The following is an 18,898-nucleotide window of genomic DNA, read 5'->3' on the forward strand; positions in this document are numbered from 1 at the left end:
TTCACTGAGAAAATGTAAACTACAGCCATTCTTACACTGTTAATGGTAGGGTTCTCAAACTTTGCACAGTTGGTCACTGGGTGACTGAGATTAATATTTGGAAAAGTGTGTGGAGCCTACAAAAGTCAATCAAAATCCACCTATTAATCTTTGAAGGGAATATTTAATTGCTGCCATTCTTGCACTGTTAATCACCTGTACCTGGTACAGTTGGCCATTGGGTGATTGGGGTTCAAATTCAGAAAAGGGGTGGAGCCACATCCAATCAGATTTATTTTATTTCAAAGCAAATTATTGATGCCAAAGACCGCAAAGCTTAACTTGGTCATTAAGTAATTGTGTGTTAGGGTTAGGAAAAGTGGGCGGAGCCAACAGCTGCCGAATACATACCCGGGCAACGCCGGGCGACCAGCTAGTAGTGAATAATCTTCACCACATTTCATTTTAAACATATATGTTATTTTGAACTGATTTAACTAAATTAATTAATATAAACAATTTTAAGCACCTGGTAATATAACCAAATTTTAGATGCACTAGTAGCCACATTTCATGTCAAACATATCTACATTATTTTGAACTGATATAAGTGAATTTATTATCATTGTAGACACATTTAAAAACATAATAACTGAATAACATAACTGAATTTGTGACCTGCTGATATAACTGATTAGATATGGTCAGAAATACAGTGGGATGTGAAAGTTTGGGCAACCTTATTAATTTTCATGATTTTCCTGTCTAAATGATTGGTTATTATGATAACAAAAAATGTCAGTTAAATCCTACCAATATTATAAATGGGAAAGTTCGGATGTTTGGATGTTTGGATGTTTGGATGTTTGGATAGTTGTTACTCGATCACGCTAAAATGGCTGAACGGATTTGAATGAAATTTGGCACACACATAGTACATTACCTGGAATAACATATAGGATACTTTTTATTCCCAAAACCAAAAAGTGGGCAGAGACTAATACAAATTTTACTGGAATAATGTAAACTGCAGCCATTCTTACACTGTTAATGGCAGGGTTCTCAAACTTTGCACAGTTAGTCACTGGGTGACTGGGATTAATATTCAGAAAAGTGGGAGGGGCCTACAAAAGCCAATCAAATTTCACCTATTGATTTTTAAGGGGAAAATTTCATTGACATTCTTGCACTGTAAATGGCACAATCCCCAATTCTGGTACAGTTAGTCATTGCGTAACTGGGGTTAAAATTCAGAAAAGAGGGTGGAGCCACAGCCATCAGATTTGTTTAATTTCAATGCAAATTATTGATGCCAAAGGCTGCAAAGCTCACAAACTGGGTCAATGAGTAATTGTATATTAGGGTTAGAAAAAGTGGGCGGAGCCAATACCAGCCAAATACATACTCGGGCAATGCCGGGCTATCAGCTAGTGTATCATATTGAATTGAAATCAACATTTAGTAGATCCACCTTTTGCAGAAATTGCAGTCTCTAAAGTCGCCGTTAGAAAGACCAACGCCTTCCATTAGAAGAAAAAAAAAGTTTCACATCCTCCTTATACTTCCTGGAAGCAAGAGCGCTCGCTTACAGGAACAAAAAAAATTGACAGAGGCCATCTTGTGGCCAGTTAGTAAAACTACTTGTTTACCTCCGTCCTCCGACACTACAAAAAATACACAAATAAAATGTTTAACTAAAAAAAAAAAATGCAATTAAAAAAAAAAACCCATAAATAGTTACCTAAGGGTCTAAACTTTTTAATATGCATGTCAAGAGGGTATATTACTAATATTTTTTTAAATTATAAGCTTGTAAATAGTGATGGACACAAAACTGAAAAAAATGCACCTTTATTTTCAAATAAAATATTGGTGCCATACATTGTGATAAGGACATAATTTAAATCGTGTAATAAGACTGACGTCTTCTATTAGAAGAAAAAAAAAAGGTTCACGGCCTCCTTATACTTCCTGGAAGCAAGAGCGCTCGCTTACAAGAACAAAAAAAATAAAAAATTGACTGAGGCCATCTTGTGGCCAAATAGTAAGGCTACATCTACATACATTTTTTTTTAAATGAAACACAAACAATTACATTTAAAATTAACTGTTTACCTTCCGACACTACAAAAAATACACAAATAAAATTTTTAACTAAAAAAAAAAAAAAAAAGAAAGAAAATACAATTTAAAAAAAACCCCCATAAATAGTTACCTAAGGGTCTAAACTTTTTTTTAATATGCATGTCAAGAGGGTATATTACTAATATTTTTTAAATTATAAGCTTGTAAATAGTGGATGGACGCAAAACTGAAAAAATGCACCTTTATTTCCAAATAAAATATTGGCGCCATACATTGTGATAGGGACATAAATTTAAATGGTGTAATAACCGGGACATATGGGCAAATAAAATACATGGGTTTTAATTATGGTATCATTCATTATTTTAAAGCTATACTGGCCGAACACTGAGAAATAATGAATGTTTACATTTTTTTTCTTAATATTCCTGTTAAAATGCATTTAGAAAAAAAAATTCTTAGCAAAATGCACCACCCAAAGAAAGCCTAAAGAAAAAGCAAGATATAGATCAATTCATTGTGTTAAGTAGTGATAAAGTTATTAGAAAATGAATGAGAGTTGAAAATTGCTCGGATGCTTAAGGTGAAAAAGGACTGAAGGCTGAAGTGGTTAAAGAAAAAGAAAGAAAAAAAAATAATCGCATCATAGTGTGAATATCAGCCTCTCACCTGTTACATTGGATATTTCTCCCTCTGCACATGGTAAACACGCATAGCAGCAGATATGGTGGCTATTACCAGGAGCTTCTCTGAACCCAGGAGGACATCTTTCATTGCATCGAGATATTGGTACCTTAAAGGAAATGTGGGTTTTTTTTTATCACATTTGTTTTCTTTATTTGACATTTCACACACAAAATGAATAAATAAATAAAAATTGGGATGAGGGAGCAAGATTAATCTCGCTGTAAACGTGCATTGCAAAGCCATTTTATTGAACTGGGTACCAAAGTATCGATATGCGAGATTACAAAGTCCACATACCGTGTATGAAAAGAAGTTAGCTACATCCTCGGAGGAAGTGCTTTTGCACTAAACGGCTGTCAGGCTCCCTCCAGCGCCCCCACCCACTGTTTTGCCTCTGTTCATATACGGTATGTGAACTTTGTAATCTTGCATATCAATGCTTCAGTCCCTAATTCAATAAAATCACTTGTATTGCAGCAGTGCGTGCCAAGTGTTTTTTTTTTTTTTTTTTGCATCTATTTCTAATAATTGCAATTTACACACAATATTTGAGCTCATCACTACCTGTTAGACTAGAACAATATCCTTTTACTAATCCATAATGGATAACTGTAAGCCTATATATTTCTGAAGAATTCCTGTATTCCTGACTGTGCATGCCATGCCACGCCTGCTGCCCTCCTTGCCTGGATGTGTGGTGGTAGCCGTTTGTTAGGCTACAACTCCGGACTGGAATCACACCAGGAAGGATTCCCCGGCCATTACCCATGATCACAATGGCAGACTTGACCTCTATAACAGATTCTCGCTGTAAACCAACCTGGTGAATCGCAGTGAAGGCACCATCAGACTTGCCCTCCATAACTGATTCTCGTTAAAGGATTTAAAGTAGATTCATTACATTAGGGCCTCAAAAGTCCTCCTGAGTCCTGTATTGTTATTTTTGGTCACTACCTCGGGGCGGGCCTGCATGCCTGCCTGCTGCCCTCCTTGCCTGGATGTGTGGTGGTAGGCAAGAAGTTTTAAAGCACTTTAGGCCTGTAATTTAGCATTTTATGTGATTCCTGCCCTTAAAACGCTGCTTTGCGTCAAATCCAGATTTTTCCCTGGGACTTTTGGCGTGTATCCCACTCTGCCACCTGGGGGTCCAGGTGTTAGACACCTTGAAACATCTTTTTCATCACTTTTTTGGCCAGCATAAGTGTTTCTAGTTTTTCAAGTTCGCCTCCCCATTGAAGTCTATTGCGGTTCGCGAAAGTTCGTGCGAACCGAAACTTTCGCAGAAGTTTGCGAACTGAATTCGCAAACCGAAAATCAGAGGTTCGGGCTATCTCTAATTATAAATGGGAAAGTTCAGATGTTTGGATGTTTGGATGTTTGTTACTCGCTCACACAAAAACGGCTGAAAAGATTTGAATCAATTTTGGCACACACATAGTACATTACCTGGAATAAAATATATAGGATACTTTTAATTTCCATAACCAAAAAGTGGGTGGAGACAAATACAAATTTCACTGGGATAATTATTATTATTATTATTATTATTATTTATTGGATTTATATAGCGCCAACATATTACACAGTGCTGTACAATAAATAGGATTACAGACAATGATAACAGGGGTGACAGCACAATACAGGTAATAAACAATAAATACAACAAAACAGGTAATAAGGAATAAGATACACAACACAATGCAGATAGTAGTTGTGATGATTTGCTCAGCTGTCTGTGCAGGCAGGCAGCCTTTTGACCATTGTGTAGGTTTGCATGCTGCAGGACTCTGGAAAGGAGTCCTTCTGTCAGTTTTGCAGCCTGTGCTTGCTGAGGAATTTGCATACGTTGTCATGCAAATTGCCTGGCCACATTCATTGGAGGCGTGTACTATAAGTACTATGTGTGTCCCACAATGCTTTGCTGGCCATAATGGAGTCTTCCTGTGAAACACTCTGGAAAGTGTCAGCCATGCTCTTTGTTTGAAGATCAGCTTAGAGTAATTCCTGGAAACTGTGCTAGGCATATTCCCTAGTGCAGTTAGGATTGTTTATCTGTTTATCTGTTTGTTTGTTCCGTTGCCATTGTCCTGTCCCAACGGTGGTCACAGGAAATGGTTCTGATCTCTGTTCTTGGAGTATAGCTGGTGCAGCGGTTGCTACTAGCTATCTCTTCTGTTCTGTCTCCTGGGATCACGCTAGCCACTTTTCGCTAGCGCTGTGGATCCTTCTGTTCTGTCTCCTGGGATCACGCTAGCCACTTTTCGCTGGCGCTGTGGATCCTTCTGGTCTGTCTCCTTGGGTCGCGCTGGCCACTTTTCGCTGGCGCTGTGGATCCTTCTGTTCTGTCTGCCGGGATCGCGCTAGCCACTTTCCGCTGGTGCTGTGGATCCTTCTGTTCTGCCTCTCTGGATCGCACTAGCATCCTGCGCTAGTGCTGTGGATCCTTCTGTTCTGTCTACCTGGATCGCACTCGCCATTCGCTAGTGCCGTGGATCTTTCTGTTCTGCCTCTCTGGATCGCACTAGCATCCTGCGCTAGTGCTGTGGATCCTGTCTCTCGCTTGTTCCTGTTTTCGTGTGTCTGTCTTGTCTGCTACAAGCGCTTGCTGGAGGCTCAGTGAGGTAACCGTTAAGCAAGCGCTCGCGTCCTCTGTTTTACGTTTGTTTATCGTTGGTTAGTTAGGCGTGCTTGTCCCTGTTGTGCTTATCACAAAAATCTATTAACCCTTCGCACACTCACATGCAAATGTTCAAACAAATGCATTCACAGATTCACTCATCCAGGCACAACTGTTATCCCTACAGCTAAATTAAAAGCCAGGGTTCTAGTTCACAGAAGAATGCATTCCCATGCCTAGTCACCTATACTGCGCAGAAGTACCCAGGTAAACATAGGTGTCCTAACTCTGGCCCTGTAACATGCATAGTGCAGACATGCAAACACATTCATTGCATCAAACCTATCAATGGATTAGGAGCACACATCCTAACTTCCTCTCCTGGGAAAGACGGTGCATCTTACCAATCGCACAAGGGAGCTAACGTTATGTGTCCACGTGCACCATGCGCATACACCAGCATAAGCTGTGTGCATGCTGACAAATACATACAGGGGAAGGAGGGAGTGCACTGAATTGGACCCTAGCCACAGGGGTCAGTAGTAAAATGGAAATACATATATCCAGGCACATCGCCTCTAGTTAGGACATTAAATAAATTATTAGGGAAAGGGAGGTGCTGAAGGGGGTGTGGCTAGAAAACAGCAAAAATCTATTAACCCTTCGCACACTCACATGCAAATGTTCAAACAAATGCATTCACAGATTCACTCATCCAGGCACAACTGTTATCCCTACAGCTAAATTAAAAGCCAGGGTTCTAGTTCACAGAAGAATGCATTCCCATGCCTAGTCACCTATACTGCGCAGAAGTACCCAGGTAAACATAGGTGTCCTAACTCTGGCCCTGTAACATGCATAGTGCAGACATGCAAACACATTCATTGCATCAAACCTATCAATGGATTAGGAGCACACATCCTAACTTCCTCTCCTGGGAAAGACGGTGCATCTTACCAATCGCACAAGGGAGCTAACGTTATGTGTCCACGTGCACCATGCGCATACACCAGCATAAGCTGTGTGCATGCTGACAAATACATACAGGGGAAGGAGGGAGTGCACTGAATTGGACCCTAGCCACAGGGGTCAGTAGTACAATGGAAATACATATATCCAGGCACATCGCCTCTAGTTAGGACATTAAATAAATTATTAGGGAAAGGGAGGTGCTGAAGGGGGTGTGGCTAGAAAACAGCAAAAATCTATTAACCCTTCGCACACTCACATGCAAATGTTCAAACAAATGCATTCACAGATTCACTCATCCAGGCACAACTGTTATCCCTACAGCTAAATTAAAAGCCAGGGTTCTAGTTCACAGAAGAATGCATTCCCATGCCTAGTCACCTATACTGCGCAGAAGTACCCAGGTAAACATAGGTGTCCTAACTCTGGCCCTGTAACATGCATAGTGCAGACATGCAAACACATTCATTGCATCAAACCTATCAATGGATTAGGAGCACACATCCTAACTTCCTCTCCTGGGAAAGACGGTGCATCTTACCAATCGCACAAGGGAGCTAACGTTATGTGTCCACGTGCACCATGCGCATACACCAGCATAAGCTGTGTGCATGCTGACAAATACATACAGGGGAAGGAGGGAGTGCACTGAATTGGACCCTAGCCACAGGGGTCAGTAGTAAAATGGAAATACATATATCCAGGCACATCGCCTCTAGTTAGGACATTAAATAAATTATTAGGGAAAGGGAGGTGCTGAAGGGGGTGTGGCTAGAAAACAGCAAAAATCTATTAACCCTTCGCACACTCACATGCAAATGTTCAAACAAATGCATTCACAGATTCACTCATCCAGGCACAACTGTTATCCCTACAGCTAAATTAAAAGCCAGGGTTCTAGTTCACAGAAGAATGCATTCCCATGCCTAGTCACCTATACTGCGCAGAAGTACCCAGGTAAACATAGGTGTCCTAACTCTGGCCCTGTAACATGCATAGTGCAGACATGCAAACACATTCATTGCATCAAACCTATCAATGGATTAGGAGCACACATCCTAACTTCCTCTCCTGGGAAAGACGGTGCATCTTACCAATCGCACAAGGGAGCTAACGTTATGTGTCCACGTGCACCATGCGCATACACCAGCATAAGCTGTGTGCATGCTGACAAATACATACAGGGGAAGGAGGGAGTGCACTGAATTGGACCCTAGCCACAGGGGTCAGTAGTAAAATGGAAATACATATATCCAGGCACATCGCCTCTAGTTAGGACATTAAATAAATTATTAGGGAAAGGGAGGTGCTGAAGGGGGTGTGGCTAGAAAACAGCAAAAATCTATTAACCCTTCGCACACTCACATGCAAATGTTCAAACAAATGCATTCACAGATTCACTCATCCAGGCACAACTGTTATCCCTACAGCTAAACCCTGTGGCTAGGGTCCAATTCAGTGCACTCCCTCCTTCCCCTGTATGTATTTGTCAGCATGCACACAGCTTATGCTGGTGTATGCGCATGGTGCACGTGGACACATAACGTTAGCTCCCTTGTGCGATTGGTAAGATGCACCGTCTTTCCCAGGAGAGGAAGTTAGGATGTGTGCTCCTAATCCATTGATAGGTTTGATGCAATGAATGTGTTTGCATGTCTGCACTATGCATGTTACAGGGCCAGAGTTAGGACACCTATGTTTACCTGGGTACTTCTGCGCAGTATAGGTGACTAGGCATGGGAATGCATTCTTCTGTGAACTAGAACCCTGGCTTTTAATTTAGCTGTAGGGATAACAGTTGTGCCTGGATGAGTGAATCTGTGAATGCATTTGTTTGAACATTTGCATGTGAGTGTGCGAAGGGTTAATAGATTTTTGCTGTTTTCTAGCCACACCCCCTTCAGCACCTCCCTTTCCCTAATAATTTATTTAATGTCCTAACTAGAGGCGATGTGCCTGGATATATGTATTTCCATTTTACTACTGACCCCTGTGGCTAGGGTCCAATTCAGTGCACTCCCTCCTTCCCCTGTATGTATTTGTCAGCATGCACACAGCTTATGCTGGTGTATGCGCATGGTGCACGTGGACACATAACGTTAGCTCCCTTGTGCGATTGGTAAGATGCACCGTCTTTCCCAGGAGAGGAAGTTAGGATGTGTGCTCCTAATCCATTGATAGGTTTGATGCAATGAATGTGTTTGCATGTCTGCACTATGCATGTTACAGGGCCAGAGTTAGGACACCTATGTTTACCTGGGTACTTCTGCGCAGTATAGGTGACTAGGCATGGGAATGCATTCTTCTGTGAACTAGAACCCTGGCTTTTAATTTAGCTGTAGGGATAACAGTTGTGCCTGGATGAGTGAATCTGTGAATGCATTTGTTTGAACATTTGCATGTGAGTGTGCGAAGGGTTAATAGATTTTTGCTGTTTTCTAGCCACACCCCCTTCAGCACCTCCCTTTCCCTAATAATTTATTTAATGTCCTAACTAGAGGCGATGTGCCTGGATATATGTATTTCCTGTTGTGCTTATCACGTGGGGACCGCGCACGAACGCGTGCACTGTTGCAAATGAGTGCGGGGTACGCGTTCAGTTAGCGTTTGTTATTTTCCGTATCTCCTCATTGTATGATTTGCTGTGCCTTTGCTACTCTCGTGCTCTGCCTTGCTGTAGCCTTGTGTCACTTCTGGCGATCGCACCTCTGGCGATCGCGTTCCTGTTTCGTATCTGCTGTTGTGTGTGCGCGGTCGCGGGGTGGCGACTAGATTGGCGCACACACATACAACCTGTCCTTTTGCTCGTTCTCAATCGCAATCGCTTCTCTTGCAATTGCGTTCTGCGCTTCGTACAATTCCTGTCTGGCATTTGTGGAGATACAGAGGAGTGGTTCCTCTGCACTCCCCAGCGCCATCTGCTGACAGGAATTTCCCTCTACGGGTGCGTAGCACCTTTTGCTGGGTGCCTGCAATTATACGCTTGTGGAGGATTTCCGTAGTGTCGGCGCACACGTCTTGTGCGCTGATCACGGAGAAAGTTCCACAGTCGTTACAGTATGGCCAGCCCAACCCAAAACCCCAGTGTAGACGGAATTTCTGATTTGTACGATTTTGTCGAGTTTGGCTCCTGTGTCTTTAAGAGTTTTAAAAGGCTAAATTCAGAGACTAAGGCGGAATTTCTTTCTGAATGTGTGAGGTTTTGTCTGAATCCCACCTTTCAGATTTCTGACCCGTCCACGTCGGCTCTTCTGTTTGCCTATGTGCTCTTAAAAGACGATTTGTTCACCTGGGCATATAATCTGTTAAAAATTTATTCCTGGAATGATAATCTGTACCAGTTTCTTGCAGTGATATTCTCTCACTGGTTTAAACTGCCTGGTTTACCACCTGCTCTGATTGAGTGTGTAGCTGCTGATAAGTCAGCTGATCTTTCCCTTTCATGCAAAAACTTTCAGTATGACAATCAGTTCAATGTGTCAGTTGCCACTACAGGTTTTAAAAAGCAGCCATCCAAAGCCTCTAAGTCTAAACGTAAAAGATCTAGGAAGGCTTCCCAGCGGAAAGATCCGTTGCCCATAACAACCACAAATAAAGAGGTAATTTCTGTCAAGTCTGAAATGGGCAAAACCATGCAGTATGATAATGATGTTTATAATGCATCTGCTGATCAGTTTCCAGGTTTTTTGCCCCAATCCAAAGCTTATGTGGATCCTGCTATAGGTAGGATCGCACACTACATTAAAGCAGTTAAAAAATCTGTTCTTGTTCCTGAACTCCACCCCTATGGAGATTATTTGGATACTGGCCTGTTTGAACCCCCATTTGCTTCCTGGGATATTGGGGCCTTGCTGAAAGAATTCGATTTTGATTGGAAAGCCTTTTGCGATTTTTACATCGCAAAAAGCGAAAATGTCTTGAATGCTTGTCTCAATTCAATGTACCTTCTGATTGATTCCGATGAATGTGACAAGGATGATGTGGATCTGGTGATCTATGTATGGCAAACGATTTTGGATGAGTTGCACACACACCAACCAATTGATTCCAATAAAGAGACATCGTTGTTGGATGATTGTTCCTGCCTTTCTGGGGTAAAGCATGAGAGTCTTGACTTTGTGCAATCTGAAATGAATGAGTATGCCGCTGTGGTTGATTCCTGTGCGAATCCTGAAGGATTCTCTCCTGACAGTGTGCAGTTTGAATCTGTGCGATCTGATGCCTGTTTCTCGGATGTTCCTGCAGATTGTGATCGGCATGAGTCTGCCGGTTTCCTCAAGGATGTGTGGGATCCTTTGTCATTTAGAAACAGATCTTTGAGATCTTCCATCTGTGACCCTGCTATGGGGAAAGTTTCTCGACTGTGCAGCGTCAAAAGTAAAATTAATATGCCTAATAAAGTTTATCCTGTTGATGTCGCTATTTCTTCTGCAAATGATTCCCTGTCTCACCCTGTTCTCACCTGTAAGGGCCCGTTGCCTGGAGACAGTTGCTCCAGTGTTTTGGTCCTAGATGCCTTGCAGTCTGCTCCGCAGATCGCGGAGGTTTGCGCTATGGAAGCATCAGTTTCACAACCTAAAGTGAATTTTGATTCGCAGGTTTTGCGTTCTGATTCCTCGGATTCGACATTGTTAGCTGAATCTAAGAGTGAGACAGCGCTTTGGTTTTGCGAATCTGATGCTGAACCTTCTTTGCCTTATTCAGAGACGCTTTCTCTGAGCCTGCCCTGTACCATGAATAACAAAACGATGTCCAATCACACTGACATTTGGGAGTCCCTTTCTTGCTTTGAAGAAAGTTCTGACCCTCCACCCTGTACTCTGGATGAGTCAATATTGCCTTGTACTATATCTCCCGCCCTGCCCCTAGAGGCTCGTCTAGGTATTGCTGCTATTTTTACCTGTCTTTCTGCAGTTTTGGAGTTGCAAGCTAGTTTGACTGCTACGCAGAATTCTGGGTGCAGCGAGATTAAAGTTAGGGAGTCAGTGTGTGGTCCAGTGAATATTCCTGTACGTTCCACTCCTGATGATGAAATTCAGTCTCAGTTTATGGTGGAACCTTCCCTGGGACATCTGCCCTGTTCTCAAAATAAAGTTCCAGTTTTGCCCTGTAACATGGATAGTACAGAATCCTTCTTAGAAAACTTGAAAAATGATGTTCCTGAGGTCTTGTTTGAGGTTCTGGAGGTCTCCGAGTTTCTCCCAGGGGGCGTAGAACTTGTAGGAGATGTCTCCTGCCCCCCAAGTCCTTCTGAGGTGTTACCCTCTTCCGTAGGCATTGCTGCCTTGCTGGCTACCTTTTCAGCTCTGATGGAGCTTCACTCATATGTAGTCAATGATGATATTATTGTCACAGACATTTCTGAATTTGTATCCGAGTCTTCTTGTGAAAGTCCAGTGCTTGAGACCATTGCTCGTGATGATTCTCTGCCCGGTCCTGGTTTTGGTTTCCTCGTGTCGGACTCTGAGGTTGGCAGTTCCCCAACATGTCCTGAGGTTTCTCCTGTGCTGGTGTACCCCAATGTGCTCTGTGACCCAGAAAGCCCAAGTGTGCCTCGGTTACCAGCGTACTCAGATGCTTCCTCGGTGGAGACCTGTTCTGATTTAGCCTGCCTGCTTGCATGCCCAGAAGTGGTCCCTGAAAGTCTTGATCTTGATGGGTGTCCTCGTAATTCTGAATCCAGAATAATCATTGGTTCCATAGGGGTTCTTGGCGGTTCTCCATGTGAGCCTGGTGAGCGTTCTGACCTCTTGGGATCTCTGCAGAGCTCCAAAGGGTTTTGGGAGATTCCGGGAGAGTTTTTGCTTGGTACCCTGGATAAGATCAACGGTGGCTTTTGTGTTGTAAGGGACACTTCGAACAGGTTTTGTGGCAGATTTGGTATTTTTGGACGCTCCTTGGAAGGTGGTGGGTATTGTCTGGAGGGTGTCGATGGCTTCTTCTCTGGCGTTCACAGTCCTGATGGGTGTTATACTGAGACTGGTAGTACTGATGGGCATGTGTCGGTGGCTTATGTTTCCGATGAGGTCGGTTTCGGGTGGACTGACTCTGGAAGTGGACCTTGTCGGGCTGCCCCGACCTTCATGAGTCTTCAGTTTGAGTCTGTTGCTAATAGCAGTTTTGAGGGTCGTCAGGAATTCGACCCTGGAGGGGGGGTACTGTGATGATTTGCTCAGCTGCCTGTGCAGGCAGGCAGCCTTTTGACCATTGTGTAGGTTTGCATGCTGCAGGACTCTGGAAAGGAGTCCTTCTGTCAGTTTTGCAGCCTGTGCTTGCTGAGGAATTTGCATACGTTGTCATGCAAATTGCCTGGCCACATTCATTGGAGGCGTGTACTATAAGTACTATGTGTGTCCCACAATGCTTTGCTGGCCATAATGGAGTCTTCCTGTGAAACACTCTGTAGAGTGTCAGCCATGCTCTTTGTTTGAAGATCAGCTTAGAGTAATTCCTGGAAACTGTGCTAGGCAGATACCCTAGTGCAGTTAGGATTGTTTATCTGTTTGTTTGTTCCGTTGCCATTGTCCTGTCCCAACGGTGGTCACAGGAAATGGTTCTGATCTCTGTTCTTGGAGTATAGCTGGTGCAGCGGTTGCTACTAGCTATCTCTTCTGTTCTGTCTCCTGGGATCGCGCTAGCCACTTTTCGCTAGCGCTGTGGATCCTTCTGTTCTGTCTCCTGGGATCGCGCTAGCCACTTTTCGCTGGCGCTGTGGATCCTTCTGGTCTGTCTCCTTGGGTCGCGCTGGCCACTTTTCGCTGGCGCTGTGGATCCTTCTGTTCTGTCTGCCGGGATCGCGCTAGCCACTTTCCGCTGGTGCTGTGGATCCTTCTGTTCTGCCTCTCTGGATCGCACTAGCATCCTGCGCTAGTGCTGTGGATCCTTCTGTTCTGTCTACCTGGATCGCACTCGCCGTTCGCTAGTGCCGTGGATCTTTCTGTTCTGCCTCTCTGGATCGCACTAGGATCCTGCGCTAGTGCTGTGGATCCTGTCTCTCGCTTGTTCCTGTTTTCGTGTGTCTGTCTTGTCTGCTACAAGCGCTTGCTGGAGGCTCGGTGAGGTAACCGTTAAGCAAGCGCTCGCGTCCTCTGTTTTACGTTTGTTTGTCGTTGGTTAGTTAGGCGTGCTTGTCCCTGTTGTGCTTATCACGTGGGGACCGCGCACGAACGCGTGCACTGTTGCGAATGAGTGCGGGGTACGCGTTCAGTTAGCGTTTGTTATTTTCCGTATCTCCTCATTGTATGATTTGCTGTGCCTTTGCTACTCTCGTGCTCTGCCTTGCTGTAGCCTTGTGTCACTTCTGGCGATCGCACCTCTGGCGATCGCGTTCCTGTTTCGTATCTGCTGTTGTGTGTGCGCGGTCGCGGGGTGGCGACTAGATTGGCGCACACACATACAACCTGTCCTTTTGCTCGTTCTCAATCGCAATCGCTTCTCTTGCAATTGCGTTCTGCGCTTCGTACAATTCCTGTCTGGCATTTGTGGAGATACAGAGGAGTGGTTCCTCTGCACTCCCCAGCGCCATCTGCTGACAGGAATTTCCCTCTACGGGTGCGTAGCACCTTTTGCTGGGTGCCTGCAATTATACGCTTGTGGAGGATTTCCGTAGTGTCGGCGCACACGTCTTGTGCGCTGATCACGGAGAAAGTTCCACAATAGTTACAGTAGTACAATGCAGATAGTAGTACAATGCCAGATCATACACTGGAGTGGTAGTGGTAAAAATACAAGTTCCAAATTCTGGGTAAAGTGCACACAGTCAAGTATGATACACAAGGGGAGAGGGCCCTTCCAAAGGCTTACAATCTAGAGGGAGGATAATGTAAACTGCAGCCATTCTTACACTGTTAATGGCAGGGTTCTTAAACTTTGCACAGTTGGTCACTGGGTGCCTGGGATTAATATTCAGAAAAGTGGGTGGAACCTACAAAAGCCAATCAAAATGCACCCACTGATTTTCAAGGGGAATATTTAATTGCTGCTGTTATTGCACTGTTAATGGTACAAGCCTCGAACCTGGTACAGTTGGTCATTGAGTGATTGGGGTTCAAATGCAGAAAAAGGGGGTGGAGCCCCAAACATTCAATTAGATTTGTTTCATTTCAATGCAAATTATTGATGCCAATGACCGCAAAGCTCACAATCTTGGTCATTGAGCAATTGTGTGTTAGGGTTAGAAAAATTGAGCACACCCAACACCAGCCAAATACATACCTGGGCAATGCCAGGTCATCAGTGGGCAGAGACAAATACAAATTTCACTGGAGAAACGTAAACTGCAGGCATTGTTACACTGTTAAAGGTAGGGTACTCAAACTTTGCACTGTTAGTCATTGGGTGACTGGGATTAATATTTAGAAAATGGGGTGGAGCCTATAAAAGCCAATCAAAATTCACCTATTGATTTTCAAGGGGAATATGTGATTTCTGCCATTCTTGCACTGTGAATAGAAAGGTTAAAGATACAATGAAGAGGAAAAATAATGCCTATAAGGTCTTAAAACAGGAGGGGACCGAGGCTGCACTAAGCAATTATAAGGAGTGCAATAAAAATTGTAAAAAAGAAATTAGGCAGGCAAAGATTGAAGCTGAAAAACAAATCGCTAAGGATATCAAATCTAACCCAAAAAAGTTTTACAAGTACATTAACTCTAAAAAAAGAAAGGTTGACTGTATAGGACTCCTAAAGGATGAGGGTGGGAACTCAATGGTGGATGACCAAGGTAAGGCAGAGTTATTAAATGCTTTCTTTGCTTCTGTCTTCACAAGGGAAACATCACTGTTGCAAACTACAGAGGCAGAAGAGTCTCAATCTTCCAACTGTAATATTAAATACTTAATGCAGGAAGAAGTGAAGGCAAGCCTAAATAAATTAAAAATAGACAAGGCACCTGGCCCGGATGGCATGCATCCTCGGGTCCTAAGGGAATTAAGTTCAGTTATAGATAAACCCCTTTATCTTATCTTTTGTGACTCTCTTGCAACTGGCAGAGTCCCAGTGGATTGGCGTACAGCCCACGTTTTCCCATTATTTAAGAATGGAAAAAAAATCAGATCCAGGAAATTATAGACCTGTAAGCTTAACATCAGTTGTATGCAAACTATTTGAGTGGTTACTAAGAGATACTATACATGACTTCATAGTAGAAAATAATCTTATTTCTCAGCATCAACATGGGTTTGCTAAAGACAGGTCCTGTTTTACTAACATGCTCAGCTTTTATGAGGTAGTGAATGCTAATATGGATATTGGGAATGCTGTAGATGTGATATACTTGGACTTTGCAAAGGCCTTCGACACTGTTCCCCACAAAAGTCTGGTGCAAAAGATGAGGATGCAAGGACAGGGGAAGAGTCTGTGTGCATGGATAGGGAACTGGCTAATGGACAGAAAACAAAGAGTTGTGGTCAATGGATCGTACTCAAAATGGGAGACTGTTAGCAGTGGGGTCCCACAGGGGTCTGTTCTGGGTCCAGTGCTCTTCAATTTATTTATTAATGACCTAGTAGATGCAGTAGTAAGCAATGTTGCTATTTTTGCAGATGATACAAAATTGTGCAGAATCATCAACTCTCAGGAAGACAGTGTCATATTGCAACAGGATCTGGATAGGATGGCTAAATGGGCACATACATGGCAGATGAAATTCAATGTTGACAAATGTAAAGTCATGCATTTTGGACGTACTAATGGTCTAGCACCATACAAAATAAATGGGATACAGTTGGGGACATCAAACTTGGAGAAGGACTTAGGAGTACTCATCGACAACAAGTTAAATAATCGCACTCAATGCCAAGCAGCTGCAGCTAAAGCTAACAAAATTTTGGGATGCATTAAAAGGGAAATAAAAACTCGAGATGCTAGCATAATATTGCCCCTGTTTAACTCTCTAGTAAGGCCACATCTGGAATATGGAATCCAGTTCTGGGCACCACATTACAAAAAAGATATTGCAGTTTTAGAGCAGGTGCAGAGACGAGCAACAAAATTGATACGTGGGATGGAGGGTCTCACTTATCAAGAAAGGTTAGATAAACTGGGTTTATTTAGTCTAGAGAAAAGACGCCTTAGAGGGGATCTAATTAACATGTATAAATACATCAGAGGGCAATATAATAGCTTGGCGGATGAGCTTTTTGTCCCTAGGCCTTCTCAAAGGACTAGAGGACATGATCTTCGCATGGAGGAAAAACGTTTTAGCCATTTATTTAGGAAAGGGTTCTTTACAGTAAGAGTGATTAAGATGTGGAATGCATTGCCACAGGAAGTCGTTATGGCAAACTCTATACCTGCATTTAAAGGGGGCTTAGATGCTTTCCTTGCATTGAAAGACATCGATGGCTACAATTACTAGGTAATGCCTAATGATGTTGATCCAAGGATTTTATCTGATTGCCATCTGGAGTCGGGAAGGAATTTTTCCCTTTAGGGGCTAATTGGACCATGCCTTGTAAGGGTTTTTTCGCCTTCCTCTGGATCAACAGGGATATGTGAGGGAGCAGGCTGGTGTTATACTTTATACTGGTTGAACTCGATGGACGTATGTCTTTTTTCAACCAAAATAACTATGTAACTATGTAACTATGTAATGGCACAAGCCACAAACCTGGAACAGTTGGTCATTGGGTAACTGGCTTTCAAATTCAGAAAAGGGGGTGGAGTCATAAACAGCCAATCAGATGTGTTTCATTTCAATGCAAATTATTGATGCCAAAGACCCCAAAGCTCACAAACTAGGTCATTGAGTAGTTGAGTAATTGTGTGTTAGGATTAGTAAAAGTAGGGGCAGCCAACACCAACCAAATACCTACCCGGGCAATGTTGGACTATCAGCTAGTATATCATATAGGAGACACACACAGTGATATTTGAGAAGTGAAATGAAGTTTATTGGATTTGCAGAAAGTGTGCAATAATTGTTTAAACAACATGAGTAAGGTGCATAGATTTGGGCACCAATAAAAGAAATGAAATCAATATTTAGTAGATCCTCCTTTTGCAGAAATTACAGCCTCTAAACGCTTCCTGTGGGTTCCAAGGATAGTCTGGATTCTGGTTGAAGGTATTTTGGGCAATTCCTCTTTACAAAACATCTCTTGTTCATTCAGGTTTGATGGCTTCCGAGCATGGATAGCTCTCTTTAACTCACACCACAGATTTTCAGGTCTGTGGACAGAGATGGCCATTCCAGAACATTGTACTTGTTCCTCTGCATGAATGCCTTAGTGGATTTTGAGCAGTGTTTAGGGTCATTGTCTTGTTGAAAGATCCATCCCTGGGGCAGCTTCAGCTTTGTCACTGATTCCTGGACATTGGTCTCCAGAATCTGCTGATATTGAGTGGAATCCATGCGTCCCTCAACTTTGACAAGATTCCCAGTCCCTGCACTGGCCACACAGCCCCACAGCATGATGGAACCACCACCATATTTTACTGTAGCTAGCAGTTGTTTTTTTTGGATATGCTGTGTTGTTTTACCTCCATGCATAACACCCCTCATTATGCCCAAATAACTAAATTTTAGTTTCATCAGTCCACAGTACCTTGAAGCTGGCTTGTCCAAATATGCTTTAGCATACCTCAAGTGGCTCTGTTTGTGCTGTGAGCGGAGAAAAGGCTTCCTCTGCATCACTCTTGCATACAGCATCTCCTTGTGTAAAGTGTGCCAAATGGTTGAACGATTGTGACGGATTGTGGAGAAACCGCCGCGCTTTCTAACAGTGAGGCGGCGGTGTCAGCGCACAGAGCGGCGGTTTCCTCGCAGCAACATGAGTCTAGTTTGGCTGGACCCAGTAGTGCACACAGATGGATAGCTACGCGTGCACCGCAAGACAGGCTCTTTATACCAATAGGAGAAGGGTCAGCTGATCGTGGCGATTAGCTGATCCCAGCTCAGCTGTTGATTGGTTGATGGGAGCTGGGTGGCGCTGGAGAGCGCTTCACTATATATATCTCTTGCTGTTCAGTTGCTGGTTGTATGGCGTTGCGAATGCCTATGTGTTAGCACTCAGACCTAGTCAGATCTTTCAGTGTGGTGGAACCAGGTGTCCTGGGAATCCACACTTAGCCAGTTTACTGTGTATTATCTGAGTTATTCCTTAGACCAGTTCCAGGGTGTAGAGACCACGGACCTCACACCCAGACTAGGGAACTTGTGTTATCATTCTGTTATACATCAGACTAGTTCCAGGGTGTAGAGACCACGGACCTTACACCCAGACTAGAGAACGTGTGTTATCATTCTGTTATACATCAGACTAGTTCCAGGGTGTAGAGACCACGGACCTCACACCTAGACTAGGGAACTTGTGTTATCATTCTGTTATACATCAGACTAGTTCCAGGGTGTAGAGACCACAGACCTCACACCCAGACTAGGGAACTTGTGTTATCATTCTGTTATACATCAGACTAGTTCCAGGGTGTAGAGACCACGGACCTCACACCCAGACTAGGGAACTAGTGTTATCATTCTGTTAAACATCAGACTAGTTCCAGGGTGTAGAGACCACGGACCTCACACCCAGACTAGGCATTGTTTGATATCTGTTATGACG

At 43.4% G+C, this 18,898-nt stretch overlaps 1 protein-coding gene across 1 annotated transcript in view; it reads right to left on the reverse strand.

The window, feature by feature from the left end:
• Positions 1-18,898, reverse strand: part of LOC137528237 (vomeronasal type-2 receptor 26-like) — a 34,193-nt gene that overhangs the window by 2,340 nt on the left and 12,955 nt on the right. Inside the window, exon 3 of the mRNA XM_068249838.1 lies at positions 2,734-2,857. Within this exon, the coding sequence (XP_068105939.1) occupies positions 2,734-2,857 (124 nt within the window). The remainder of the gene's footprint in view (positions 1-2,733; positions 2,858-18,898) is intronic.

The sequence above is a fragment of the Hyperolius riggenbachi genome, chromosome 1, assembly GCF_040937935.1.
Source record: "Hyperolius riggenbachi isolate aHypRig1 chromosome 1, aHypRig1.pri, whole genome shotgun sequence".
NCBI classification, from domain to species: domain Eukaryota; kingdom Metazoa; phylum Chordata; class Amphibia; order Anura; family Hyperoliidae; genus Hyperolius; species Hyperolius riggenbachi.